At 54.4% G+C, this 27,894-nt stretch overlaps 13 protein-coding genes across 13 annotated transcripts; 6 read left to right on the forward strand and 7 right to left on the reverse strand.

The window, feature by feature from the left end:
• Nucleotides 1-456: 456 nt before the first annotated feature.
• On the reverse strand, nt 457-2,586 carry PG994_010355 (flavin-binding protein monooxygenase; the record flags this gene model as incomplete). Its single annotated transcript, XM_066861764.1, has 5 exons — nt 457-887; nt 954-1,356; nt 1,421-1,883; nt 1,942-2,162; nt 2,206-2,586. 5 exons carry the CDS (start codon nt 2,584-2,586, stop codon nt 457-459), a joined length of 1,899 nt encoding a protein of 632 aa, XP_066710874.1.
• A 1,193-nt stretch (nt 2,587-3,779) lies between these two features.
• PG994_010356 (uncharacterized protein) lies at nt 3,780-4,969 on the forward strand (the record flags this gene model as incomplete). The annotated part of the gene is made up of 2 exons (XM_066861765.1): nt 3,780-4,250; nt 4,325-4,969. 2 exons carry the CDS (start codon nt 3,780-3,782, stop codon nt 4,967-4,969), a joined length of 1,116 nt encoding a protein of 371 aa, XP_066710875.1.
• A 2,894-nt stretch (nt 4,970-7,863) lies between these two features.
• Nucleotides 7,864-8,606, forward strand: PG994_010357 (uncharacterized protein; the record flags this gene model as incomplete). Its single annotated transcript, XM_066861766.1, has 3 exons — nt 7,864-8,053; nt 8,105-8,416; nt 8,473-8,606. The coding sequence occupies 3 exons, from the start codon at nt 7,864-7,866 to the stop codon at nt 8,604-8,606; spliced, it is 636 nt and encodes a 211-aa protein (XP_066710876.1).
• A 1,910-nt stretch (nt 8,607-10,516) lies between these two features.
• Nucleotides 10,517-11,804, reverse strand: PG994_010358 (uncharacterized protein; the record flags this gene model as incomplete). The annotated part of the gene is made up of 3 exons (XM_066861767.1): nt 10,517-10,956; nt 10,995-11,672; nt 11,750-11,804. The coding sequence occupies 3 exons, from the start codon at nt 11,802-11,804 to the stop codon at nt 10,517-10,519; spliced, it is 1,173 nt and encodes a 390-aa protein (XP_066710877.1).
• Nucleotides 11,805-12,893: 1,089 nt separating this feature from the next.
• PG994_010359 (succinate dehydrogenase-like protein) lies at nt 12,894-13,818 on the forward strand (the record flags this gene model as incomplete). The annotated part of the gene is made up of 2 exons (XM_066861768.1): nt 12,894-13,263; nt 13,349-13,818. 2 exons carry the CDS (start codon nt 12,894-12,896, stop codon nt 13,816-13,818), a joined length of 840 nt encoding a protein of 279 aa, XP_066710878.1.
• A 389-nt stretch (nt 13,819-14,207) lies between these two features.
• PG994_010360 (uncharacterized protein) lies at nt 14,208-15,808 on the reverse strand (the record flags this gene model as incomplete). Its single annotated transcript, XM_066861769.1, has 3 exons — nt 14,208-15,059; nt 15,089-15,412; nt 15,470-15,808. The coding sequence occupies 3 exons, from the start codon at nt 15,806-15,808 to the stop codon at nt 14,208-14,210; spliced, it is 1,515 nt and encodes a 504-aa protein (XP_066710879.1).
• A 571-nt stretch (nt 15,809-16,379) lies between these two features.
• Nucleotides 16,380-18,300, reverse strand: PG994_010361 (tubulin-specific chaperone; the record flags this gene model as incomplete). Its single annotated transcript, XM_066861770.1, has 3 exons — nt 16,380-17,592; nt 17,655-18,042; nt 18,129-18,300. The coding sequence occupies 3 exons, from the start codon at nt 18,298-18,300 to the stop codon at nt 16,380-16,382; spliced, it is 1,773 nt and encodes a 590-aa protein (XP_066710880.1).
• A 295-nt stretch (nt 18,301-18,595) lies between these two features.
• On the reverse strand, nt 18,596-19,678 carry PG994_010362 (peroxisomal dehydratase; the record flags this gene model as incomplete). The annotated part of the gene is made up of 4 exons (XM_066861771.1): nt 18,596-19,158; nt 19,199-19,354; nt 19,444-19,492; nt 19,559-19,678. The coding sequence occupies 4 exons, from the start codon at nt 19,676-19,678 to the stop codon at nt 18,596-18,598; spliced, it is 888 nt and encodes a 295-aa protein (XP_066710881.1).
• Nucleotides 19,679-20,523: 845 nt separating this feature from the next.
• Nucleotides 20,524-21,643, forward strand: PG994_010363 (4-nitrophenylphosphatase-like protein; the record flags this gene model as incomplete). Its single annotated transcript, XM_066861772.1, has 5 exons — nt 20,524-20,595; nt 20,654-20,675; nt 20,738-20,806; nt 20,879-21,401; nt 21,433-21,643. 5 exons carry the CDS (start codon nt 20,524-20,526, stop codon nt 21,641-21,643), a joined length of 897 nt encoding a protein of 298 aa, XP_066710882.1.
• A 729-nt stretch (nt 21,644-22,372) lies between these two features.
• PG994_010364 (uncharacterized protein) lies at nt 22,373-23,332 on the forward strand (the record flags this gene model as incomplete). Its single annotated transcript, XM_066861773.1, has 1 exon — nt 22,373-23,332. The coding sequence occupies one exon, from the start codon at nt 22,373-22,375 to the stop codon at nt 23,330-23,332; it is 960 nt and encodes a 319-aa protein (XP_066710883.1).
• A 450-nt stretch (nt 23,333-23,782) lies between these two features.
• On the forward strand, nt 23,783-24,551 carry PG994_010365 (dihydrofolate reductase; the record flags this gene model as incomplete). The annotated part of the gene is made up of 2 exons (XM_066861774.1): nt 23,783-23,950; nt 24,051-24,551. 2 exons carry the CDS (start codon nt 23,783-23,785, stop codon nt 24,549-24,551), a joined length of 669 nt encoding a protein of 222 aa, XP_066710884.1.
• A 155-nt stretch (nt 24,552-24,706) lies between these two features.
• Nucleotides 24,707-25,600, reverse strand: PG994_010366 (uncharacterized protein; the record flags this gene model as incomplete). Its single annotated transcript, XM_066861775.1, has 2 exons — nt 24,707-25,281; nt 25,390-25,600. 2 exons carry the CDS (start codon nt 25,598-25,600, stop codon nt 24,707-24,709), a joined length of 786 nt encoding a protein of 261 aa, XP_066710885.1.
• Nucleotides 25,601-26,347: 747 nt separating this feature from the next.
• Nucleotides 26,348-27,773, reverse strand: PG994_010367 (uncharacterized protein; the record flags this gene model as incomplete). The annotated part of the gene is made up of 3 exons (XM_066861776.1): nt 26,348-26,512; nt 26,571-27,293; nt 27,369-27,773. The coding sequence occupies 3 exons, from the start codon at nt 27,771-27,773 to the stop codon at nt 26,348-26,350; spliced, it is 1,293 nt and encodes a 430-aa protein (XP_066710886.1).
• Nucleotides 27,774-27,894: the final 121 nt, after the last annotated feature.

Consider the following 27,894-nt stretch of genomic DNA (forward strand, 5'->3'; position numbering starts at 1 on the left):
CCGAAAGTGTAGCACAACACATGCACGTAGTCGGGTCTATCCATGCCATGCCTGGGTGGCAAGCATACTGTATTATGATATGTGGCGGTCTAAAAAGAGTAAGCTGAGGTTTGATACCAGCATTACCTTATGATGGGGTCGGCTAACGACGGCACACATATTATACAACATGAGCAGTTTGTGTGTCACCAAGCATAGTCCTACGTTGTTGAGCAACAACAGAAGTCAGCCTGCCAATCTCCCCCAAAGATTCTGGGGGTAGAAAGGGCATCAACTCGGAGGATCAGGAGAGAGGGGGGTTCGGGTCATCAGGTCGTTATGTATTGCGAAATCGTGCTACCTTACGCCTATTTGCTAATGATATGGAGTGTAACCACCAACACCATCGCTCCTAATTTCATCGTCAACCCGACCGTATATGTACTTATGCAATGTAAGCAGTAATCTATGTACAAATCAAAGCTTGTCCGGCTCGTCAAGATACCACGCCGAGTCGAACCCGGGGTCCAGCTCCTTGGCAGAGAACCCGTTGCCCAGGTAGGCGAACCGGTTCTGCGAAGGGCTGTCGTAGACGTAGTCCCAGTCCTCGCCGCGGACCTGCTCCAGCATGTGGAAGAAGTGGAGGCGGCTGCCCGGGTGGAGGGCGGTGACGGGCCCGTCCGCCCGGCCGTTCTTGAACCAGGACCGGCCCGACGACTGCCAGGCCGTCCGCGGCATGAACGCGGCGATGTGCTGGTTGTAGTCGTCCACGGCGGCGTCGGAGGGCGCGATGGCCTTGATGCCCTCCTTCTGGCATTTGAGGATGACCTTGGTGATGTACTTGGCGATGTGCTCGGTCAGTGTGAAGACGCTTCCGTGTCCGATAGGGCCGTTCGGGCCGAGGAAAGCTTGGTGGTTGTGTTAGCTGTAAACCGTTCCGCAGACAAATCTGATCTTGACGTCGGGCTACTCACTGAAGTAATTGGGAACACCTGGAAGAGCACAGGACATGTACGCTTTCGGAGTTTCCGTCCGCAGCCGGTCCTGGAGGTTGCCGGATCTCCCCACAACCGGAAACCGGGGGCAGAACGAGTTGTCAAAGCCTGTAGCACAGATGATGGCGTCTACCTTGACCACTTCTCCGGTGTTCAGCTGGATGCCCTCGGGCACTATACTGGATATGTTGTTATGGAGTAACTCGACGTTTGGGGCTCGCAAGGACTCGAGATAGCCTGGTGCAGGCGTGATTCTTCGCGTTCCAAGGGGGAACTTGGGTATTAGCGTTTCGCATAGCTGTTTGTCGCCGCCAAGACATGCTGTCATATACTGCACGACTTTCTCGGTCGAGAAAGCCTGCATCTTTCCCCCGTTCAGCACCTGGAGTTTATTATGTTAGGATGGATGCGGCAAGCAATTCCAAAACGGGGATGGTCGTCCTTACGATTGGGAACGCTCCGTTGATGTCCTTCTCCACGGCCTTGACGAAATGTTTGTAGAGCTCAAGTTGCGATTTGAACTTCTCGATCTGAGCCTGGCTAAAGTTTTCCTTGTCGTCCATCTCGATCTGCCCCAGGACGGCCTTCGCAGGGCCTCCCATGACTTTCATAGTCATGATTCGTGGCGGAATGATCCACGTGGGGGTGCGGACGCAGTGGTAGAGCTTCTTCACATCTAGAGTAGCGTACGCCGTCAGTATCAGTCCTGCTGATAAGCCCTTCTTGGTGTAGCGACGTGTAGTGGGCATACCTGGCTGGATTGTAGGCACAAGCTGGACACCGGAAGAACCGTTGCCGATAACGGCAACAGTCTTGCCAGCATGGTCGAAATTCTCCGGCCAGCTGGCGGTATGGATTAGCTGGCCTCCGAATGTCTGCAGTCCCTCGATATCGGGCCACTTCCAGTTGCTGCGTTATTGTTGTCAGCCTGTGATACCAAACCATCCCTTGACGGGCTGGGACCTACTTAAGAACACCGGAACCGTCGATGATGAAGTTTGCTTCGTCCCGGAACTCCTCCCCAGTCGCTAGATTCAGAATGCTGAGGTCCCACAGTCCTTTTGCTTCGTCCCACCAAGCCCCTGATACCCGGTGTTGCGTCTTGATGGAATCCCGCATGTTCTCTTCCTCACAGATGCGGCAGAGATACTGCCGGATCTCCGGCGGGCGCGAAGAAGTTGGACCATTCTGGATTCGGTCGCCAGGAGAACTGATAGTTGTGGCTAGGTACATCGCATCGGCATCCCGGGTATCGATTCTCGAGCCAGGTGCCACCGACATCATGGTTTTTCTCGTAAATGACAAGTTCGTAGTCGGTGACTTGCTTCCGCAGGGTCCGGATCAGGTTAAGCCCACTGGCTCCGGCTCCGATGCCCACGATGCGGACGTGCTTGGTATTACCGAGGGGTTTCTCAACGACTGTGTAAGGAGCTTTTACCGTGTGAGAAGTAGCTCCGTTGGAGGCGCCGTTGGCGTGATGGGATGCTCTGTGGCGGGTCATGGTAGGCTGGGGGTGTTGCGAATGTGTGCTCTCTGGAATATGGGAGGAATCCATCGCAGGATACTTGTTGGGACTCTTATAGTCCGAGCTGAGATTCTGAAGGATGAACATCGTGGTTTGGACCTGCGCCATATGGGATGCAAAGCAAACATGCAACCGAGTCGATATCAATCGGACCCAGTCACCAACCAGGGCAATCACGTATACCAACCTACCATAACAGCCAGCCGTCGCAGTCTCCTGCTGAGTACGTGTATGCGGTGCAAGGATCGACGTACGGCGGCGAAACCCTTACGAAGACAAATGCCTCGCAGGTCCTTTTCTACTCTATCGCTCACCTAAGGGCTGCTCAGCCCGTACCCCCCCCCCATCCATACCTTGGCCCGTACCCGAGCCCGGCCGGATGTTCGCTTACTTCCACAAGGGAAAGAAAGAAGTGCATGTCTTTCCGCAGCCAAGTTAGTCCGGATTGCCCATGCCTTACTGTATACGACAGCATCCTAGATCCTGGTATGAAATCGAGCCCGGTCCAACCGCAACCAATGGCGGTTGGGGATTTGGCGGAATGAGGTTCGCAGCATGTATGGCGGTCTTGGGAGGTTCAAGTCGAATCGTAAACCGTCCAACCAGAGAATATCGACCCCACAGTCCACCCAAGACCTTCATCTGGATGGGCAAATCATAAGAGGCCCTGCTGAGAAGCTGAAAGCGGGCCGAGGGTTCATCAGCTTGCATGCATTTGATACCATCATAAGTGTGCCTCTCTTTCCCTGCCTATGGCTAATTCGATGAAGAGTGTAGAGTTAGATGCATCTCAACTACAACAGGTATCGGAGTATTGTGTATCGCACATGCAGATTGATGAATGTCACCTACTTGAGTAACGTCTAGTTCTGGGTACTAGGTTACTACTGTAGATCCGACCTGGTTGACTCTCCATTGTTTAATGGGTCGTCTGTAGTAATAACCTTGAAGAGACTTCTAGGACCAAGATATTCAATCGTACATACGATATGGGCCGACTCCGAATAAAAATGGCATGCTTTACCTCGTTCAAGAATCGACCGCCGAGTATTTGTTAGACCTACGACTAGGATCAATGTGTGTGTGATTTTGGACCATGGAATCTAATAAAGACCGACCGGCGGGCGGGACAAGATTGCAGCACGAGACAAGGGCGCCCCCACTCCAGACCTCCTCCCCACCATCCGATGATTGATATCAAAATCCTGCAACAATTCGTTCATCGGCCTATCATCCTCTCGGTCTAAAAAACAAAGGATTCGAAACCTAGCTCGTACATCATGTCGGGCAACTTCTCCTTCTGCTTCGGCGGCGATGATATAGACGAGGACGAGCAGATAGGCACCGCCGCCGTAGCCCCAACTGGGGATGCTGTCGGTGCCGCCGCAGTGCCCTCCGCCAGCGCTTTCCCCGTGGCTGGCAAACCACTGCTGCCGCCGACCCACCTTGATCTAACGTCCGTACTGGGCAGACTGCCTTCTACAATTTCGTACAGCCTTCTGGATGTCGTGTTGGATAGTGGCGAGACCATACAGCTACCACGCCGCGAGCTTTGGGATGTCAGAGTTCAGTTGATGGCAGAGGATGGCGACAGCGGCGACTCGGAGGCCGGTCTCGGTTCCCACGACGTCAAAACCGGCGTTTACGAGGGTGGCTTCAAAAGCTGGGAGAGCAGTGTAGATCTGGTCAAGGTTCTGGCCCAGTCCAGGTCGTTCCTCAACTCAGTCGATGCCACCCCATGTGTTATAGAGGTAAGAACCCAAAATTATCGTAAACGAAGCTATCATATCGAAGGGAAGACGTGCTAACCGGGTGTCACTGGTAGCTTGGTTGTGGCACAGCGCTTCCTTCGCTGGCCATCTTCCAATGGGCCATCGAGAGGAAGCCAACCGCGAGTCATGGCACGCCTTTGTCGATCATTCTTGCCGACTACAACTCAGCCGTCTTGGAGCTTGTAACGTTACCTAACTTCCTGATCGCATGGGCTCGCCAGGAAGCTTCTGAGGGGTCCAGTGTTCCGGTAAATGCTCTGTCATCCGAAGGAGAACTGGAAATAACCCAGGAGATTATCGGGGGGTTCAAACAGTTTCTGGCCGAACGCCAGATCACATTGAACCTGTTCTCTGGCGCCTGGTCTCCCGAGTTGGTTGGGCTCATGTCCAAACCTACCGAGACGACAGCGAACCTCAGCTGCTCTAAGCATGCGACCACCATAATAGGCGCTGAAACCATTTATTCACCATTTGCTCTTCAATCCTTTACCGACACCACTCTTGCACTCATGGAGCAGCAGAAAGCCCTCCAGAATACTGCGGAGTTATTAGTAGGCGCAAAGAAACTCTACTTCGGCGTTGGAGGTTCACTTGATGACTTCGTCTCCATAGCTAGAGAGCGAGGTGCGAAGGTCGATCATGTACGCGAAGAGACCGAAGGTGTCCGGAGGGGCGTGGTCCGATGCGTTCTTCCTTAGTGAGACCCGACCGCCAGACCCTTTTTCTGATCGATGGTCGCACTTCCTCGCGTGGTAGACAGCCTTGTCATCATCGATAAGAGCGATGTGGTTGGGTACAAGTGGGATATCCACTCGCGTGGTCGACCTGAGATGATATTCATTTGAGCCTCACCCATTGAAAAGCTGCCCAGCCCATGCCGATATCTGAACCACGGGGTTCCGCCACAACATGCGGTATTAAATCGTGTATTCGACGATTGGCTGGAGCAGTCATTCATCGGATGCCTGTGTCGCAGACCGAAAGTCCTGGAAGTTGGTCAACGGACCAAAAGCTGTATGTGTTCTCGGTGCTCCGGGGGCCAAATTGTTTCGATATGGCCTCATGACAAGCCACTGTCTTAACCGCTCGGCACAGTAGCTGATCTGATTGATAGTCGGCCGCCACCAGCTGAAAAGCTTGGGCGCAAACGAAATGCTTGAACCCATTTATCAAAGTTTACCAACCAATTAACAACCTTGATTTGCTGATTCGTGTAAATTACCGACGGGTATTGCTCATTCGTCATTGGTCTCTCCTCAGGTTGGCCGCCTTCAGCCGTTGAAGCCCTGGCTGTAAGATCAAAAGAAAGAAAGAGCGGTGGAAAGATAGCAGCGAACGCAAACGGTGTTGTTATTTTGAGTTTCCCTTGGCGATCGAGATATCTACTGGATATATGTATGTATGCACGCCCTCAAGCTCGTCACGCATCCACATACTGCTGGCATGTTCTGCCGGCATATACACAGAAAATCTCCGGGGAAGACGACCCATTACTAGGCCTGCACATGGGTCTAATTTTGTATGCAATTCGGCGGGTTATGCCCGATTCAACGCGATGCTAGCGCGATTGGATAAATAATGTTGTGGATGAAAAAGCTGCACCAGGCTTTTAGGCGAAATTGCGAACGACGACGCCAGCCCGGTGGAATCACACTCTGTTCTCACGCCCACCGCATTGTGCTGTAATGTACCGTAGCACTGCAGCCATCCGCCCGATGGATATCTGAACAGTTCCATCCATGATCCATCATGCATTGGTGATTAGACAAGGACGACACAGACACAGATCGAACGGCAACCTCCGAAAGGGCCGCTTTCCCCATCATCATCATGATGGGGAAAAAACCGAACGCGAATGCGGCAGTGCCACACCTGACCACCACCATATGCACGAATGCTGCATGTACGAGGAGGTTGAATATCTGCATACATGCTCCAAACCCATTGCCCTTATGTCAGATTGACATGCCTCATCGTCGATGCCCAACATTGGAGAGAGAGGCCTCGAGAGCCGGCTCACACTTCTCTTTTCGTCTTTATACCATCCAGGACTGTCCAATTGAGATTGAGTGAGATTCTGACGTGCATGCATCGCGACTGCACGATCAAAGGAACACGAGGTAAGCGGCAGCAGCATTGGTGGAAGTAGCGCCTCTGGCCCTTATTCGTCCGAGCTGTTTAGAAAATGTCAGATTCTTGGCCAGATGTCAGATAACCTAGGCCAATCCTCCGAATCTTGGCTAAGTAGGTGCAGATGGGCCGATCCCATCTTGACAGCTCCAGAACAGCTCCGTTTGGGAGCTGGCACGCTGATAGTCCGCCCGAAGAGTGACGGGAGTGAGCTGTCTCTGGTTGCCAGGAGGATCGAGCTCATAACTTCCTCGACTTCCAAGTTCTCGACGGGCCTAGTCTGCGGCTAAGACGAACTTCTGTTGATCCTTCCGGCGTCATCCAGCAATCAAAAAGCCAGCCCAAATCAGGGAAGACGGGGTGCTGCATTCAGTAATTCGCTCTAGGTTCGTCGACTAGAAGCTCCGTCGCATGACCTTCTTGGCCTACAGCGAAATGCCCAATCAAAGGCGCAGGTTTCGAACGATACTGCTTAATTGCAAAATTTCAGGGGCGGCCGGCTGGAATGGGGATCCAGACCGGTGGCCCTGCCTAATCGGGCAGTACGGGGCACATTAGCGTGTGTTCGCGCATGCAGGCCAGCCAGCTCCTCCAGTCTGCTAGTCTGCGTGGCTAGGCTGTTAGGCGGCTAGGCTAGCTGATGGAGTGTATGTACTAGGTACAGCAGCGTACGACACAACGTCGTCTGGTACCTGGGCCAGCTGCGCCAGAACGGGGCGGCCCTGCTTTTCTTCCCCAGCGCCCCTGGGCCAACAAGGTTCAATGAAATTCAATGTTATTATCTATTGCTGTATTATTGCGACACTGCTACCCGGGGATGTACCTCACGGCTGCCAGGGTGGAAGCCATGCTACCATGCGCGCGGGCTCGGGTCACTTTTGTGCAGGCGTTAGGCCAAGGTCTGGTAATTCGGTACATCCCTTGTAATTAAACTCATGATCAATACAACCCAGGCTAAGGTACATGCATACTCGCGGGGGTGGGCAGACTCAGAGGTGGGAGAGGAGGACCAGACGACTTCGCGATTAATAAATCCTCGCCTTCCCCCCTCCCAGAATCCAAGATTGTTTTGTCTCATCCACACAGATCTAATACACTGGTCAACTTAATCGAGATTCTTCCATCACGGTCGTTAATACTGTCATTTCCACTCACTACCATACCAAATTCTAATACCAACGCGCCTTCCACAGCCAGTAAGCTCAGTTACCCTTCGCGATATCACTCACCTTCCTGCTACTCTTCCCTTCCTCTTTCCCCTGCTCCGAACCCAGGCGCATCACATATTGGACACGGTCACGGGGGAGTTGAAGAAGTCGTTTCATTTCATCTCAAGTCTTCATCCCCACCCATACAATCTCACTTATAGATATCTGCGACGGCACAGTTGTTGACCTTTCTGTAACCAACAGCTTTCATCTTCTCTACACTCTTTCAACAATCAAACAACAACACCGTCAAGATGCAGTTCTTCACCGTCCCCATGCTCTTCGCCGCCATGGTTGCCGCCAAGGCTTCCTTCACCAACACCGACTTCAGCGTTGAGGCTGGCAAGCCCTTCAAGCTGACCTGGGACGGCGCTTCTGGCCCCGTTTCCATCCTCCTGAAGAGCGGACCTTCGGGCAACCTCAAGACCGTCTCTACCCTCACCTGTAGGTTACTCCCAGACTCCGGCAGTTTAAGATGACACTAACGCAACCTAGCCGGCGTTTCTGGCAAGGAGTTCACCTGGACTCCCGACAGCTCCCTCCCCAAGGACATGTACGCCTTCGAGATCGACGATGGCACTGAGCCCAACTACAGCTCTCAGTTCGCCCTTGGCACCGCCGCTGCCCCTTCGTCGGCCTCCGCTGCCACCACCATGATGACCAGCACCACTGCTAAGTTCAGCTACGCTGCCTCCTCCATGCCGTCCAGCACCATCACTGCCAGCGCCTCCAGCGCCGCTTCCGCCTCTGCCTCTGCCTCTGCCTCCGCGTCTGGTTCCAGCAGCGCCGCCGCCTCTGCCAGCAAGTGTAAGTTTTATTCCCCAACATCCTTGGCCAAGGACATATCACTAATATGACTACAGCTTCCGTGTCTGCCAGCAAGTCGGCGTCTGCGTCCGCCTCTGCCACTCCTTCCACGCTCCCCAACACCAACGGTGCTGCCGGTGCTTTCGCCCCTGTCGCCCTTCTGTTGGCCGCCGGCGCTTTCGCCCTGTAAAGTGGCGGATATCATTATGGACACATGATCTTGGGGTACTGTTGCGTACATGCATTTTTCTTCTTGTACATATTGCTCCACTAGGTAGTCACACTCTACTGCTGGGTGATGGGCTCACGAGTCATGTATTGCACCAGCAATACTTAATGAAATCGCAATGAACTGTACGTTTTGCAGAGACATTTCTTCGTACGTGACGTGACATTGGCGCATTGATGGTGATGGATGGCCGTAGTAGTGGATGCAGGCTCATCCTTGGGTCAACTCGGTCATGCCTTTGCGCATGGACAGCCTCCTGACCTGCTACACGAACCCCGTTTTAAGATGTTTTCAGGATGACAGGTAACGGCGGCACCCGCCAAGGTTTGCTTGTATCGCATGTTAAAAAATCATGTTGCCCACGGGGTGCTGCAGCCTGCAGGAGTCATATATGCAGATGAAAGTTTGAATTCTACCGCTGCTGTGCGATATGAGTGAAGCAGTGCGACATGTAAAACCTCAACCGCACATCATGAGGTAAGTTTGCTGCAGGAGTCGCTGCGCCATCGTACGCAGTGAGTAATAAATAGTAGCAAGCAGAGCTGCTGACACTGACATCTGTCAGATATACGTCCATAAATAGAAGAGCCTGGGGACTTTTCTCCCATCCGGCTTTTTTTCTTCCGGACCACGACGTCGTTACCTTTTGAAGCAATCATCTCTCTTTCTCCGCCAGTTTCCGCAAGTGGACGGCCGCCTGCCTACTGTAGATGTCGGACAGATCTACATATCTCATGTAAGCAAACAGATAGACCCATGGCCCACCGAGAGAGAGGTGGAGTGCGTGGCTCGTTTTGTCCGACTTACTGTATTGTTTGGTCCGATGGATCGGTATGTGCGACGAACGCACGCGGTCGTGGGGGTTATGGAGCTCGGAAAGTACTACCGACGATATTTTATTACAATGCATGTATTGTCTCCTCTTTGCACAATCACCTAGGTGTGACCGTTATGTGTTATGTATGCTTGTATGTCTTTGGCCCGCTCTCGTGAGGCGCCCCTATTCGTATCGGGCCCCGGATCTCGTATCCAGGCCGGGCCTGCCGGCCGGGCCATGCATCTATTTGACTTGGAGGGATGGGGTTGTTTGTTTGCTTCCATAGGTATTTGTGTTTATAAGATCTGTGTAAGATGATTTGCTGATTCGAAGGGTCTTACATCCAATAAACTGCGGTTTGGAATTGCCATGTTTTTTTTGGCTTGCTGATGTGGTCACCATGTCGGCCGACATCCCCTCTTATTCGTGGGCGGAGCCATTATTATGTGATAGTGGTAGGCGTATTTGTTCTGGGCCATCCTTCGACGTTCCTGATTGTCTGTCCCATTACGTTCTCCGCGATCTTTCAACCTACATTCCATATTGCAATATTGCGATGATGCTACCAAGGACACCTCTACCTGGACAGGAAGTTTGTCCTGATGACGATGTAACCTCATAATTACTGGTGTCCCATGGAATCTTGAAATTGTTCTGTTGCCGTGAGAACAAGATGGACGATTCCATTCTAACGGTGCTAAACAAATTCTACATCACGAGATAGTAATGTTCATCGTAAGTTGTTATAAGTCCGTCTTCTATCGTGATTCTTTTATTGGTTACGTAGGCTAAATACATACTGTGAAATTCAGCAACAGCTGTTCCGAAAGATGGTGAAATTACTATCCCCTATGCCAGACCAATAAGGACCTACACTCGAGGACCTACGTTTCGTGTTGTACACAAGAGAGAGAGCACTCTTGGATGCGTTTATACTCCATGCTGAATGAACCATCGATCGACCTAACGCCCAAAGCCATGCAAGATTCCCATGCAAGATTCCCATGTAGTTAGTCATCTATCCCAGAATAAGCACTTTAAGTTCCTTTCGCAATCACAACTTGGCCTTGATGGCTTGGGACTTCCCATCCTCGGACACAACGACCACTATCACACAGATGTCGTCGGTTTTGCCGCCGTGCCAATCCTCGCCCGGGTAGTATTTCTGGACCTCCTTTGCAAACGGTCCGTCGAGCCTCTGGTCCATGCTGGCTCTCTTCGCCGTAGCCGTGATATCGATGGCGATCGCGCTCTGCAGTGTGGCGGCCTTCTGCGCCGAGTCTGGGGCTTGCACGTAAGGTGCCAGATCTTCGACCACGCGGATGCCTCCATCTGTCGCCTTCCACGCGCCGCTGCCGGTCATGACCCGGCTTACGATTCTTAGCACATCCTGGTCGAATAAGTTGTCCCAGAGCCCGTCGCTAGCGAACACCAGGACGTCCCCATGCCTCAGCTCGTGCGCTGTCACGTCGGCGTCCTTGGGTAGTCGCATAGCTGAGCGCCCCCGAAAGCGGCGGCGCGGGCGAGCATACTCGGCGGGATGATGGATAGCTGGTAAGGGGTGTTGAAGGCGTGCGTCTGGGCTTCGGACGAGTGGTGAACGCCATTGAGTCGCAGGTGCACAAATCCCGAGTCGCCTAGGTTCGCCACGTCCATGACGCCGTCTTCGGAGACGACGGCCACACAAGCTGTGCTGCCTCCGGCCGGTATACTCTTGTCGTGGCACACGTCGTCGTACCCTTTCTGCATCAGGGCCTTGGCGGTCAGTGGCCTCACATCGTCAGGTTTTGATTCGTAGGCCGCCAGCGCCATGTAGTCGCAGAAGCTATGCGAGAAATCGGCAGGGTCAACACCACTCTCCTCCCAACCGCCGACGCCGTCAGCTACGCCAAAGGCGACGTCGTTGGTGCCGCCCATACGGGCTATGAAGAAAGCATCTTGTCCGCTGGCGGGTCGCTTCGATTTCGGGCGTTTTATTTGGGGTTGCACCCGGTTATAGGGGTTGAAATGGAAGACGTTGGAGCTGGGATCAAATCGTTTCCCCTTGCCACTGAAGGATGCTGCGGCGTGGTATGTGAATTTTTGCATTGGGTTGGAATCCGTACTTGGCGATCGCCGCGGCGGCTGCGTTGAGAAATATCGACTGCTGTAACCCTGGTAGAACGATATGGCTCGAGGTGCGTAGGGCAGCGATTGGCCTCGAGAACACACTATTGGATTATATCAGTCAGCCCAGCCGACGCAGGCGAAAAGGCCACTTGCCCACTGAGCAATGGCAACAACTCACATTGCGCGAATATCCTCATTTGCGGTGGCACCAGTCGTGATGACGTCGAGGCCATGTCTTCGGGTGTCTGCGGGGAGGAAGGATAGGGATGGTGGGATCCCCGGAAACTAGATGAGATTCTTTTCAAAGAGACATAACGGACACAATCAAGGTGCGATGCGCAGAACAATTGAATTAGGCGAAGGAGAAAATATCAAAAAAGGCTCCTTTAATTAATTATCCATTACCAACCAATGTCATCAGCGAGTAGAATAAACATCACTAATAGCTGGGCCAAGGGAAAAGTTACTGGCCCATATCCATTATCTGATCGGATCTGGTCTGGGGCTCTGCTCTGTTCTGGCTTGCTGGGTGCAAATGTTCTTGGCTTTACCATTTGATCATTGTGCCTTATCCTTATCGCGCCTTTTCGCGGCCTAGAGGTTGGATTGAGTGAGGGATTGTGGCCAGGAATTCTTTTTCTCGGCTGCCATCCGCTGTAGGTCGGCAGGTCGGTGCTAAAAGGTTTGGGGCCAGTGGAGGATTTGAATAAGTGGAAATGGCGACATGATTGTTGCTGGACAAGTTGATCCTTGCAGGAGAGATCAGCCCAGTACGTTGCAAGAAGCAACCATGGGTGTACAACATGCGATTTGCATCCTCCGAGCATCTGATTGCTTTTCCAGAAGGGGCAAAAGAGTAATAATAAAGATAAAAGTTGCCAAACAAAATAATAAAGTAACTGGATTATGCAGATGCACGCACACACACAGGGCGATGCGGAACTCTGCAGCAGCCAAGGCCCTGTTCGAGAGAGTGTCAGAGTGTGGCCAGCTTATAAAGGCTCGCTTCTGATTGGCCGAGAAAGCCGAGGGAATAGCTCGGGTTCCTTTCACGGGTCACGGTGGAATTGAATCAATGATGATGAAGACATCTTCCCTAAAACAAACAATAGACGACAGACATCCAGTCTCTTGCCACCAAGACGCCCTAAAGCCGTCGCAACCTAGATTCGAGCTTAATTGGTTGGCTTTTAATTCATACCTCGAGGGCATTCAATCGCATCAATCTTCTTCCCCAACTTTCCCTTCAATTGTCTCAACAGTCTTGGAATAGAAGCCTGTCCGGCAGTTTTCCCTTTTCTAAAAGTTCAAATTCGCCCACAATGGCAGCTCTCCGCTCTTCGTCTCGGCTCTTGGCCACCGCATCGCGGTCGGCCTTCAGGCCCGCCGTCTTCACCCGCTCTATGGCCACCCTCGGTGATGCTACCAACGATGCCACGCCCAAGAACAGCTCCGCTTCCAAGATGAAGAAGTTCCAGATCTACCGATGGAACCCGGACCAGCCTACCGAGAAGCCCAAGATGCAGACCTACGAGCTGGACCTGAACAAGACCGGACCCATGGTGTTGGATGCTTTGGTCCGAATCAAGAACGAGATCGATCCCACCCTGACGTTCCGTCGAAGCTGCCGAGAGGGTATCTGCGGTAGCTGTGCCATGAACATCAACGGCACCAACACCCTGGCTTGCTTGTGTATGTTGGAACAGTTCATGACCTGGCAGGCATATCATTATGCTTGTTCAGATCGATATGACGGGGTTGCTAATCAAGGTTGTAGGCCGAATCCCTACCGACACCCAGGACATGAAGGTTTATCCTCTACCGCATACCTATGTCGTCAAGGACCTGGTCCCCGATTTAACGCACTTTTACAAGCAATACAAGTCCATCAAGCCTTACCTGCAGCGCGACACCCCGTCTCCCGACGGCAAGGAGTACCGACAGAGCAAGGCCGACCGACGCAAGCTTGATGGTCTGTATGAGTGTATTCTCTGCGCCTGCTGCTCAACGTCATGCCCTTCGTACTGGTGGAACGCCGAGGAGTACCTGGGACCTGCCATCCTACTTCAGTCTTACCGATGGATCATCGACTCGCGCGACGAGCGCCTGAGTGAGCGAAAGGCCGCCCTCGACAACTCGATGAGCTTGTACCGATGCCATACGATCCTTAACTGCACAAGGACCTGCCCTAAGGGTCTGAACCCTGGTCTGGCCATTGCCGAAATTAAGAAGGAGATGGCATTTTAAATTAGGAGGTGTTAGTGTATCTGGAAGATTGATATCCAAGTGTTAAGTTTACGGTGGAGATGAAGGCGAGGGGGGGATAGAGCAAGAGACGACTGTACCAATTCTCTACGAGTTACGGTTCGCCGCCAGAATTATGTCTGGTATGGCTGTGCGTTGGCCATGTTCCTTTTGTGTTTTGAGCATGGATGGAGTTCAAGTGTCACATTAAAGTAACCAATACAGCAAATGAACTAAATACTAACTTACTTCATTGATCTCACTGTCTTGACACTTGCGACAAAGACTAAGTATCGTTCACAAGATGCGCCCTCTATTACATGACTATGTAAGGAAATACAGGTATTGCGATCATACCCGGTTTCAAACCAGACTATCAGCGAATCTGACGTCTAAATGTCCACCAACTTCTCGACAGGCGTCGTGATGTCCTCGGCCACGTCTTGCTTCTTGGTTGCAGGTGTTTGTTGCATCCCCATCTCGGGATTCACGTGCTCAGCACTGCTGCTGCTTCCGTCGCTCTCGTCACTTTCGACGTTTGCCAGCCGTCCAAGCCGCTCCTCTACGACGACCCTCTTCTCACTGCTTGTATAAGCCACAGTAGAAGGCGAGGAGGCGTCATTTGCAACGACGATGCTGTTGCGACTATCACGTGCCTTGTGGTGGCTGCTCCCCTTGCGCCGGGTACCGCCATTAGAATGGGTGCCACTCTCTATGACCGTCATGACGTCGTCCACCAACGGCGACTCTTGCCGGCCTTTGCGGCGCGAGTTCTGCGTCTGCATATCGCGCGCCATGCTGAACGCGGCCTTGTACCAATTGGGCCAGTCGGCCAGCCCGACCTCGCGCAGCTTTTCGTGCGACCGCGGCATTTCGTGCTCGTACCGGCACTCCAGGCCGTACTTGCAGGAGCCGTGGTGGCACCAGTGTCGGCAGTGGACGATGGCGCGCTGGTGGCGCGACGAGGAGGAGGAGTGCTGCGGCTTATTGCTGTTGTTGTAATAAGTGGGTGTTGTCGTCGTCTGCCGCTGCGGGTGCGCGGGCGAGTAGAGGTAGTCCGAGGCCGGGGCCATGGCCGAGAGCAGGCGTGAGGCCGGGTGGTGGCTCGGCGGTGCGGGTTCGCCGCGGAAGCAGTGGCGCAGGATGGGGTACGGGTTGACGGGGACGGTGGGCGGCGGCGGTGTGGGAGGCGCGGGTTCAGAGCTATGATGGCAGCAGGTCTGGTGGTTCCGCCCTTGCCTTTGCTGGTGGCGGCAGTCTCGGTCTTGGAGACTTTGGAGACTTTGGCTGCTTTCTCCTTTCCCTTCTTGGTCGTCTTCTTGCCGCGGGTGTTACTGGTTGCTGGCTCTGTGGAAGAGGAGTACGAGGTGTCTGACGAGCTTTTTAAGGCACTGCTCGTGCTGTCATCGTTATTGTTCATGTTGCCGTGGTGCCCGCTGGTTCCGTTGACGACCGTCACCGCGTCGCTGTGCTTCTTTTGGCAATGCTTGCTGCTGCTACTGCCAGGTAGGTCTTTGTCGTGCGGATCAAGGGCCGTGGTATCGGCATCCATAAGTAGGGACGAAGCCGTCCTTGCGTGATTCTTGCTCTCTCGACGCTTATGGGCAGCAGTAGAAGGGGAAGGGGGAGGAGAAGAAGAAGTAACAAAGCGTACGTCCTGGTGCAGGCGCAACTCGTAGCACTCGGCCGTCTCGGGGCCGGCGCTGCCCAGGTTCTGCAGGCCCATGGTCTGCTCGACCGTGAGCTCGCGGGGCACGCCGGCGATGTCGAGCCACTCGGGCAGCTGGTCGACGGCGACCAGGGGCACCATGGGGCCCGGCATGGTGACGGTGCCCGAGGCCGTATGCTTGGTGGTCGCGGGGCGGACGAGGAAGTGCAGGGGGGACGGCGCGGCGGCGTGGTGGCGGTGGGGTGGTGGCCGGAGCATGCGCGGGCTTCCTCCCCCTGCGTGTACACTTCGATGCTGCAGCTGCTGCAGGTGTGGAGTCGTCATTGTTTCGGTTGTGTCCGTGTCTGTGTCCCCTCCTTTGCGTGGGGTGGGACGTAGAGACTGCGAGGAGACTGTAGTGCTGGAAGGTGAGCGCGACAAGTTTGGTTTCTCGGAGAGTTCTAATGGATCAGGTGCAGGAGGCGAAGTCGTCCTCTTCATGTCTCCTTCATGCTGTCGTCTCCTACGATGGGTCCGACTCTTCTTCTTTTTCTTCTTCAAGGGAGGCGGCATGCTTCTGGAATGATATACTGCGTTCAGAAACTCCCGTGACTGGATTTGGTATTTTCCGGCGGTTGCGTGTGTGTGTGTATGTATGTTTGCTGTTTGCTCCCGTCAAGCAATGAGCACCATTGTCACCGTCTGTTGAGACAAAATTACCAACTAGTCAGGGGAAACATTCAACCAAACAATAGTATGTATCTATAATGCGGGTGTTTGGTAAAAAGTCCTAATCTAGAATCGTTTCCGCCAGCTGTACAATATGACTGACTATATATAGTTGTCAAGAGGCAGGGAAGCAGGTGCTCGTTTGTATTTGAGATTTTCAAACAAAGCGGGCGAGTTTGGGCTACCGTTACCGAACTTCTACTCTGACCTTTGCCTCCAAACCACCCACGCAGAATCCCAGCTGCCGTGGCCCGTCTCGCAGTTCGACCTCCCGCTTGACCCACTTGCCCACCTTCCTCTCCGTTTGCAACGTCTCGTCTCCGGCGTCTACCTCAGTGGTCACGTCTTCTTTTTCTTGGACTTCATTGTCCTCTTCCCCGCTGTTGTCGTCGTCGACGTCCACTTCATCGTCAAAGCCGGCTACTGGGTCCCATTCACCCGTCTCCCAGATCAGGCGGAGATTCAATGGCTTCTGGCTAAATAGCTTGCCGGCGATGCCCTTGACCCTGTAGATATCATAGCTCTTGGGTATCTTGCTTGTTTTCTCAGGCGGGGGAGCTTCGCTGCCGCTTCCACGTGGATGATATATGAACTGAACCGTGATCAATCTCGCCTCCAGAAAGGCGGAATTGATCTCTTTGGTGCGGCTTACGACCGGAGCCCCGTATAGCTCGCATAACGCCTCGTATCTCTTGTGATATTTGATAACCTCTGCCTCTTGGATTGGCGGGACGGCGGCAAGGTGCTTTCCTATGCGGGAGAGGTAAAACATCTCCGCATTTTGGCGGTCGGTCTGGGTGATGTTGCCAAAGTTGAGCTTCTCCAGTTGGGCTATGCGGCCCACGGTGATCATGTATGCGTCTTCTCCTATTGACCTGGACTGGGCCGAGAGCTCGGGGTCAGGGTTTTCGTAGACGGGGTTATGAGCGAACCTCAGCGAGGTCAGTCCCGGAAAACTAGCTGGCAGATCGTCGATGAACGACCAGCTCGACACCTGGTTATAGGAAATGTCTAGGAAACGAAGACTTGAGGAGAATACTGGAGCTGGATCCGAAGCGTTGGGAGTGATGGCGCTAATATTGTTCCCTTTGAGGTGGAGGTTACGTAGCGACTTCAGCTCCGACAAGCTGGCGATGTCCAAAAAGCTAGTGAACTCGTTGAATTCCAGGTGTAGGGACGTTAAAGTTGTGCACAATGAACCGAGAGGCACAGTCGGTAGTGATGAGAGCTGGTTCAAGTCGACGGACAGAGTCGCCAGCGCAGGAAACTTCGTAGCCACGTGGCAGATCTCGTTCCAGCCCACGAGGTTCTCTTCAAGAGCCAGCTCGGTTACGTTGGTAAAGATCTTATCGGCATGCTGAAGCCCTTCATCTTGAAAGACATTTTGAAACCGGTTACCGCTGTGCATGAGATTAGCAGGTAGATATAGGCACCATGCATCGATCGTGGAAGGGCGTCTCACTTTAACCGCAAATTGCGCAGGCCAGGAAGCTCCGAGCATATCCCCACCACCGTGCCGAGATGAGTGAACAGGTTTCGGCTGAGCTCCAAGTTGATGACTTTGGGGCAGGTATCGGCTATGCGTCCGTCGCCCTCCTCGTCGTCGTACGCACGAGCGACGCGCGAGCCGTCCAGGATAACATGTTTCAATTCGGCCAGGTTGGCCTGCTTGCGGCGGATCTTCTCGAAGCCGACCTCCTCGGCGAGCTTGCCGGAGAACCGGATCTCGATGCCGCCCGTCGCGAGCTCGGCCGTGTACTTCTCCTTCAGGGCTGCGACGAAGCTCCGGGGCGGCTCAGCCGTCCTGGTGGGGCGCACAAACGAGGCGGCGGTGGGCGATTTGGATTTGCCTTTTTTTTGGGGTCAGAGAGCAGAAGCGTGTCAGCAGATCCATGCACGCCTGCTGAGATTCGATTTACATGTTGTATGGGCTTACAAGTAAAGTATCGCTGGCCTTTGTGCGAACCGTCGTGTTTCCCTCGGGATGCGTCGTCCCATTCCACTCCAATCCAGTTTCCCGTGGTGCCGGCGACTTCGCCGATATACCGTACGGTGCACACAGCTCCGTCGTAGGACAGCCGGTCGCCTACCTTTGCCTTCGATGCCATACTGCTGGTAATATGATGACGCAGTCTCAGTTCATTGCGTTCGATACCAATAGTTTGTTGTCAAATGTGCAAGCAAGTGATATTAAATGGAAAGCTAAGTCGAAATGGAGGCAGTGGAAATTCGCACGGAATCTTAGGCAACAACTCCGTCACCAATCATTGCCAGCGCCATCAATAACATGTGATCCTGAAATATATAGCAGAGTACTTCGGAAGTTATGATTTTGAACAGTTTTGATACATCTTAAATTCTTGGCTCAAAGGCTCGCTACTTCGTGAAATCCCATGCATAATTCTACAACTTGCTCTTAGCCTCCCCGACCACCTTCATCAAGGCCCGGCCGTTGCTCAGGCAGACCTTGCCGCCCTCGACGCTCGTGACGAAGCGGATCTCCTCCCACTCGCCCTTCATCTCGCCCGTCCGCCAAGCCTGGGTGACGAGCTTGTCGCCGGGCTTGACGGGGCTGGCGAAGCGGGCCTGGAACTCCTTGATGTTCTTCGGGTCGCTGCCGCCGAGCTTCTGCAGCAGGCCGTGGCAGGACGAGTTGAACGAGTAGAGGCCGTGGACGATGGCGCCGCCGAAGCCCATCTTCTTGCCCGGCTCCGGGTGCGCGTGCAGCGGGTTGTAGTCGCCGTTGAGCCGGTACAGCAGGGCCGTCTGCGGCGTCGTCTGGTCCTCGAAGACCACGTCGGGCTTCTTGCCCTTGGGCGGCGGGAAGTTCTCGGTCGCGGGCCCTTGGGCCCGCCCCAGTTGCCCTGCGCCACGTAGAAGGCGCTGCCGATGGCGCGCGAGTAGACGTCGCCGGAGCCGGCCTCGACCAGGTCCGTCTGCGTCTCGACCACGGTGCCCGGGCGGCCCTTGTCGTACACGCCGAGCACCTTGGTGCGGATCTCGAACTTTTGGCCGGCCGAGGTCGGGGGAGGGGCTTGAGGAACTGGACCAGGCGCTGGCCGTCGACGACGCGGCGCGCGTCGAACTCGGGGACGCCGGGGATCTTGATGGCTTTCTGGGCGGCGTAGAAGTCGATTACTTCTTGCGCGTCGATCTTGAACGCTGTGGGGGTCGATGTCGCCAGTTAGAGCGCGCGCGTTCTTTTTCGTTGGCTGCTGGGGGGCAAAGTTTGGGGGACTACTTGTACTTACGCAGGACAACCGGGTAAGTTGGGAACACGGAGAAGTTGGGATCGGGTTCCTAGAATGCGATCAGGTTAGCGAGCGTTATGCGCCGCGAAAACCATCCAACTCTGGCGGCACTTACAAAGAGGAACTGGAGCTCATCTGAGGTGCAACCAATGCTGGCGGCGAACAGAAGGGCATCGCGCTTCAGCCAGGACACCTCCTTGGGAGGGTACTCGAATCCAGCTCCAGGGCCACTCATTTTCGCGATGATTTGTTATGTCAAGACTTGCCGGGCGAATCCAACGTGATGTGATATGTATGATTGATTCGATTGCTGGTAATCCGTGTCTCTAAACAGTATATATACAAGAGGAGCTTGTCGAGAGCATCATTAAAGTTGACGCCGGGACAACAGCCGCCCTGAGAGTTTGCGAGTCCCCTCTGCCGAGGTACAATAGTGGGGACGTGCTGTAACGGAACCAGGTAACCTAGGCAGTACAATAAGACGCCGGGGGAACGAACAGCCAGATGCAACATTCAACAATGGCACGAAAACCAGAATGGATTTTATATACTTGCCAGCGTTCTTGCGTGGTCTTTAGTACTTAGGTATGAGCTATATCAACCTTCTAGGGCGCATGCGCTAAAAGTAGCATGTAGGTATCACTTTGAAGGACCGCTATAGTGGTACTCAGTCCAAGGCGTGGCATTGGCCAATATGCACTATAAACGATCGAAGGATCCGTGCTTTGCTACCGGTCGAATTCCGACTATGTGAGTATACTTACAGGCTGTATTAACGTCGAGTCAATCGACTTAATCTGTTACGCGGCACCTATGTCATAGTAGGGCGCTTCCGTTTGGTTAGATTCTTTCCGGCCGGTCCTTCTGCGGAGTGGAAACGGCGACAAAGCCGAATGAATTCTGGAGCGATAAATGCTTCAAGCTGACTGAAGCTGCAACACCTCATTATACACATCCATCGGTTTCAGATTGTCGCACGATCTCTCCAGAAGTCCCCCATAGACGAAGTTCACTGCTAGATCATTGATAGAAGAAGTTCCTGTCTCTCGCATTCACTCACTCGAGCCCCTCCCATACACAATGCCGGCTTCAACATCTAAATACCTTACCGGCGATAACGCGGCAATAAATGAGTTCATTGACCGCTTCGATGTGAGTTGTTGAGAACAGAACCTATTGATAAGTCATGCTTGCTAATATTCCCACCTAGGTCTTCCTGTTTGACTGCGATGGTAATTCTCGCTAGATATTGCCGAGACATGGTGTCGAATTCGCAGCTAACGTCATGACGTAGGCGTGTTATGGTCGGGCGACCATCTTTTCGAGGGTGTCGTTGAGACATTGGACTTTTTGAGATCCAAAGGTTAGTCGTCTACAAGGTGTCAAAATATGGTGTCACGTTGGGAAGAATATGGGCTGATTATGTCCGCACTAGGCAAGAAAGTGGTCTTCGTCACGAACAACTCCACCAAGTCGCGCCAGGACTACCAGAAGAAGCTCGCGAGCCTGGGCATCCCCAGCGAGGTCGAGGAGATCTTCGCGTCGGCCTACTCGTCCGCCATCTACATCTCGCGCATCCTAAAGCTGCCGCCCGGCAAGGACAAGGTCTTCGTGCTGGGCGAGAGCGGCATCGAGTCGGAGCTCGCGACCGAGCGCGTGCCCTTCCTCGGCGGCACCGACCCGGCCCTGCGCCGCGACATGACCCAGGCCGACTTCGACGGCCTGGCCGACGGCTCGGCGCTGGACCCCGAGGTCGGCTGCGTGCTGGCGGGCCTCGACTTCCACGTCAACTACCTCAAGCTCTCGACAGCGTACCAGTACCTCGCCCGCGGCGCCACCTTCCTCGCCACCAACACGGACAGCACCTTCCCCACGAACCACAGCTTCTTTCCGGGCGCCGGCTCCATCTCCATTCCCCTTGTCAACATGACGGGCCAGCAGCCGATCGCGCTCGGCAAGCCGAGCCAGGCCATGATGGATTCGATCGAGGGGCAAATTCCAGCTGGACCGCGCCCGGACCTGCATGGTCGGCGACCGCCTGAACACCGATATCCAGTTCGGTATCCAGGGCGGTCTCGGCGGCACCCTCGCTGTTCTTACCGGGGTGTGTAAGAAGGAGGAGTGGGAGGCCGAGGATGCCCAATTCGTCCCGGCCTACTACGCTGACAAGCTCAGCGATCTGCGCGCGGCGAAGCCTTAAAATGGGCTTACGAAACAGAAGCCGCATTGTTCTTTTATGATAGATAAGAGTATAGAAATAGACTTTTGGGCGTGGCATTCCTATTCAGGGTGATCCTGGCCCGTTGGCAGCAGTTGGTAAGAACCCATTGTGTAGCACATGCTGCTCTTGAGCGACCTAGTCGACCTGACTAGTCAGGTTTGTGGTATATGAAATGGTCATCTGTCAATGTTTCTCCTGCAAAGCGAAATATCGATGCCACTGAGCCGTCGGATGCAGCCCATCCCGGATATGACCCTAGCAACGGTCGCGCTTCGTCACTAAGTCAGAGTCTCAAAGATCGTATGAGTTCACCACTCCCTAGTTGCAGGTAATAGTCCAATGGGAGTATCCTGGTTAAATACGGTTAAAATCCCCCGCAGTGCCCCAATCCCCATAACCAGGCCACTATCATAGCTACCTGACTACTGAACGGGTCATCGGACCACCTTCATAGAAGCTTGGCCATCCGTGGCTCCAAGATTGGGTACCGTTCGCCAAGCGAGTCTCATAAAGGGCGGCTCCTCAGGAGATTCAACTGTGAGATGCGTAGTGAGCAGCCAAGCTCTGGGGGCAGAAACATAGGAGCAGTGTCTAGCAGCGGCCACATATACTAGACAGCTATCCAATATTGCGATATAGGCGATAGGTTTATACATCACTCTATCCTTACTCTGCCAATTCTTAGTTCGATCAAAGTAGTTATATACGATGGATTCACCGGCGCCTCTGACCGAAGAGCAAAAGCAGTTCTTCCTGAAGAACGGCTACCTCAAGCTGAGCCGCTGCTTCACGCGCGAGCAAGCGGCCGAGGTCACCGAGGGCGTCTGGACGCGCCTGGGCATGGCGGCGGACGACAAGTCGACCTGGACGCAGCACAAGGTCAACATGCCGTCGCACCGGACCTTCGACGCGGCCGCGCTGGCGCCGCGCGCCTGGGCGGCCATCTGCGAGCTCTGCGGCGGAGCCAGGCGCGTCGACGAGGCGCGCTCGCGCTACTGGCGCGACAGCCTGATCGTGAACCTGGGCACGCCGGCGGGCGAGGGCCGCCCCACGCCGCCGCGCGCGCTCGACAACTGGCACGTCGACGGCGACTTCTTCGTGCACTACCTCGACAGCCCCGAGCAGGCGCTGCTCGTCATCCCGCTGTTCAGCGACGTGCCGCCCGAGGGCGGCGGCACCATGCTCTGCCCGGACGCCATCCCGAAAGTCGCGCGCTGGCTGCACGAGCACCCGGAAGGCGTGTCGCCGCGCATGGTGCCGCGGGCGCACCCGGATTTCGCCAAGGAGAAGAACCTGGAGTGGTACACGGAACTGGCGAAGGGGTGCGACCAGTTCGTCGAGGCGTGCGGCAAGGTCGGCGACGTGTTCCTGCTGCACCCGCTCATGATGCACTCGGCGACCAGCAACGCGCGCCGGCACGCGCGCATCATCACGAACCCGCCCGTGAGCTTCCGTGCGCCGCAGGTCTTCGACCGCGCGGACGGCGACTACAGCCTCGTCGAGCTCAAGACGATCCAGAGCGTGGGCGGGCTCGACAGGTTGAAGGGCTGGAGGCCGACGATGCCGCGGGAGGCCATCGTGCCCATGAGGGTTCGGATACAGGAGGAGATGAAGAGGAAGGAGCTGCAGAGGCTAGAGGAAGCCAAGGGAGTTGCTGCTGCTGCATGAGCTATATATGTCTGTCTAGAGCTGTAAAGGGGGCGGGCGGAGCAGCACATTTACGAGCGTACCCCCTGGGCGGGCAAGAATTGGTATACAGGCTTGGAACATATAAAGGAAGACTGGCAACTACAAAGCAGGTTATGGGAAGCAATGAATATATGGAAATAGGACCAGGGATATCATCCCATCCAGGAGGGGAAAGACGCATCCTCAATATGGCGGTGCCTCAATCGGACAAATCGCATCGTATCTGAAATCGAGAATAAATACATGTTGGTTGCGCTGTATCTTCACCTTTTTGTTAGGTGTAGGTAGTCCAGGAGCTGTGAACATGTACATATCCCCACATTAACTAACTCAATTCCCTAGACAGACCTTTCCTACCTTCAGATATTCGATTTCAGCTCAGCATCATCCAACCCAGAGCCCGATACGTCAATAACTACTAACGGACAAATGAGCGCCGGGACCACCACCGCCGATACCATGCTGCCCGTAGAGCTGACACTCGTCGTGGCCGCGACGCGGGACATGGGCATTGGCCGTGCCGGCACCCTCCCATGGACCGGTCTCAAGAAAGAGATGGCCTACTTCGCCCGCGTAACCAAACGCCTCCCAGCCGATGTAAGTTTTTCTATTTTCTTTTCCCTCTTGTAATTTCATATCTCTATCTCTATATAGCAAGAAAAAGCAAGCCCTTCAAGCTAACACAAAGACCAAAAAGGCGCAACCTCCGGCCATGAACGCCGTCATCATGGGCCGCAAGACCTGGGACAGCATCCCGGTTAAGTTCCGACCCCTGAAGGGCCGTCTGAACATCGTCATCAGCCGCTCGCACCCGGAAAACACGGCGGCCGACCTGGACGTGGAGAAGGAGCCCGTCAAGGTCGGCTCGCTGGCGCAGGCGCTGGAGTACCTGAAGACGCACACGCCGGCAGGGACGGGGGCGGCTGCCACCAAGGCCTTCGTGATCGGCGGCGCCCAGATCTATGGGGCGTCGCTGGCGCTGCCCGAGGCGAGGCGGGTCCTGCTCACGCGCGTCATGGATGACTTTGACTGCGACACATTCTTCCCGCTCCGGCTGCCGTCTGAGGAGGGAGAGGGGAAGTGGGCGCAGCGGTCCAAAGAGGAGTTAGATGCGTGGACGGGGGAGACGGTTACTGAGGGCGTGCAGGAGGAAAACGGAACACGGTACGAGTTTCAGATGTGGGAGCGAGTTGATTAGACAGTAACTGAATCTATAATAAGCCATGGCCCTGAGCCTCATCCATCGTACAGTCCCGTCTGAGTACTTATGCAAAGTGGAATGCACGAGCCGTGCTTGTGCTCCCCAAGTCTTTTTTATGTTACATTATTTTACATCTACAGAGCGGAGCAGCCTTATACCGCAACTTCATGGGCGGGTGCCGCGACCGGCCCTGATGTCTTCGTCTTGGCTGCCACTGCGGGTTCACTGGGCAGCAGCCCCTCGAGCTCGCGGACCGGCGTGTCCACGAGCTTGAGCTCGTTCTTGGCGGGCCACTTGAAGGCGGCCGAGGCCTGGGTGAAGAGGGCCTCGTCGGGCATCTGGTCGAGCATCTTGAGGCAGAGGCGCATCCAGCTGACGACGGCGGCGACGGCGCGGACGTCGACGTCGGCGCGCGCGCTGTAGACGTTGCGCCAGACGGCCGACGCCAGCACCGCGTCGCCCCGCGCCACGCCCTCGTCGTACGCAGCCAGGATGCCGCGCCACGTCGTGAAGAGGTCCTTGAGGTACCGCTGCCGCACCCCGCGCGACGTGATGCCGTGCGTCAGGTCCATGCGCTCCTCGGCGTCGAAGAAGTAGTGGTCCACGAGCTGCTGCTGCCACGACCGCGCCGCGTCCTTGTCCAGGTTGCGCAGGCGCGCGCACACGAGGTACATGTGGAGCATCGTCACCTGCGACCAGGTGCTGAACGTCGCGGGTAGGCCGAAGTCTCAGGCAGGGGGAGAAGGCGCACACAGTTAGTCCCGGTGTTCCTGGCAGGGAGGAGAGAAGGGCTTGATATAAAAAAAGAGAAAAGCGAGCGACAGCTACTACGAACCTATGTGCCACATCGTCTTCCCCACGCCAATCTCGACTCCGTCCTCCGTCTTCTGTACTGTGCCGTTTCGCTTGTCCTCCTCGGAAATCGTATAGGTGGCCTGGCTCGCGCAGGTCTTGTAGATGACCTCGGTCGCTGCGTGGACTTGGTAGGGCTGGGTGCTGGATTGCAGGATGTAGCCGGCGGCGTTCTTGATGAAGTCTGGGACCATGGACGCCTGGGATCGTGGTGCGCTCGAGAAGTTCCGTCGCTGCTGCCCCGGCTGGCGCTGGGAACTCTGCCTGGAGGCTGTTGCTAGTCGAGAGGCCGCTATTATCGTGGACGCAGAAGAAGCTTCCGCCGAGTTCGAAGTTATCCGTGCCTGTCGAGCCAATTGGCCGACATGGCTTCTACAGCTCCGGCAAGCCATTGCTGTAGGCTTAATATGATGCTCGAAAAAACTTGGCCGCAGCGTACAACGAATATGTGCAAATGGTGGTGGGTGTATGTAAGTACGGTACCTTGTGGTCTTCACGTCATCGAAATCGGTCCAGTATGCGACTCAAGCAAAAAAATGCGTGGAGTTGAGAGCTTGCGGGCACTAGTCGTCGGCAGTCGGCCACAGGGAATTTAGTGACCTCACAAGTAAGCATCCTAAATGAAGCTTACCTACATATTCGTTTTCCACTGATCACCATCAAACGATGTATTACAGTGCAACAGTGCATCAATGATTGCATTGCGTCTCTTCTGTTCAGGCAAGATGTTCAGTAATCTGTTTGGGCTTTGGTAGAAGACTTCGAATTGAGGATTCCGCCTTTTATCATACAATGCTTTTCGGATCTTGCCCAACTAATATTTGATACACCAGACTCCGTTCTGGGTATTTGTCCATTTCAACATGACCACATATACATAAAGTTGATCTCCAGCTCAGAGTCAGGAACATTAAACGATATATATGAGATGTACATAGAACTCAGCCATGATATTTGGCTAGTACCAGTGTAGCATTGGTGCCGCCGAAACCGAAACTGTTCGTGATGGCAACCTCGACCTCTTTCTGCTGAGCATAATTCGGTACCAGATTGAATTCCGGGACAACATCCGGCTCATGCAAGTTCAGAGTTGGTGGAACTACGTTCTACCTGAAGTCAGCAAAGAAGATACGGCTTTAATGCCAGTTGTTTTGTATGACTTACATTCTCAACCGAAAGAATCGAGATCAGAGTCTCTATAGCACCCGCTGCTCCTAACAGGTGACCTAGGGAACCTTTGGTTCCGCTGACTGTGACTTCTGACTCGTTCTTATACCCTTCGGGGCCAGCCATAAGAGACTGTATAGCCATAGCTTCGGCAGCGTCGCCGATGGCCGTCCCTGTCGCATGCGCGTTCACATAGTCGACTTGGTTGGGCCTCAGCCCTGCCGATTTCAGTGCCTTTTTCATGGCCAGCAATGCGCCTGAGCCGTCTTCGCGAGGGGCCGTCATGTGATGCGCATCACCGCTGGAGCCGTAACCTCGAAGCTCCGCGTACACGCGGGCTCCTCTGGTCTTTGCGTGCTCCAGTTCTTCGAGCACGACCACGGCTGCGCCTTCGGACACGACGAACCCATCTCGCTCACGGTCAAAGGGACGGCAGCTTGAGGCCGGATCGTGATTAAAGGCAGTCGACAGTGACCGGGATCTGCCGAATCCGGCAAAGGTTAGAGGATGAATGCATGCTTCTGCACCACCGGCAACCATGATGTCTGCGTCACCACAAGCAATAAAGCGCGATGCATCTCCTATGGAGTGGGCACCTGTCGTGCAGGCTGTTGTTGCGGTATGATTCGGTCCCTGAAAGCCGTACTTCATGGCTATATGACCAGCTGCCATATTGATGAGGATCTTGGGGACAAAGATGGGCGAAACTTTCTTGTAGCCCTGTGAGGTAGGATTAGCACCTCGACTTTTCTATATCTATAGCACATACGTAGATATGAAAAATGGAGAACATACGCCTTTTTCGTAGGCAAGAGCTGTCTGATAGATCTCGTCCAGATTGCCAATTCCACTTCCTAGACAGACACCCGTCATTTCTAGTTGTTCGCGCTTCGACGGAGACCACTCAGCATCATTCAATGCCTCCGATGCAGCCGCCATCGCATACTGCGTGAACAGCGACGTCCGCCTTTCCTCTGACTGCGTAAGCCAATCACTCGCTTGCCATCGCCCGTCATCCACGCTGCCTTTCGGAACAACACCGGCCACTGTACTTGATAGCTCTTGCCATTGTTTGCGTGGCTCGTAGTCGGCGACACTAACGATGCCGCAATGGCCCTCGAGGAGGCGCTTCCAAGTACGCTTAACACCCACGCCGAGAGGTGTGACGGCACCTAGCCCCGTGACCACAACCCGACGCATGGCATTCCTGTAATGGTCGTACTAAACAGCTTGTAATGTTTTGGCTTGGTTTCGCGTCATATCAATGGCGCTCAGAGATGCTGAATAACCTAATACGCATTGCAAGCTGTACAATAGCTGG

Source organism: Apiospora phragmitis (assembly GCF_038363925.1).
Source record: "Apiospora phragmitis strain CBS 135458 chromosome Unknown utg000010l:1.0-9815664.0:1.0-9183399.0, whole genome shotgun sequence".
NCBI lineage: Eukaryota > Fungi > Ascomycota > Sordariomycetes > Amphisphaeriales > Apiosporaceae > Apiospora > Apiospora phragmitis.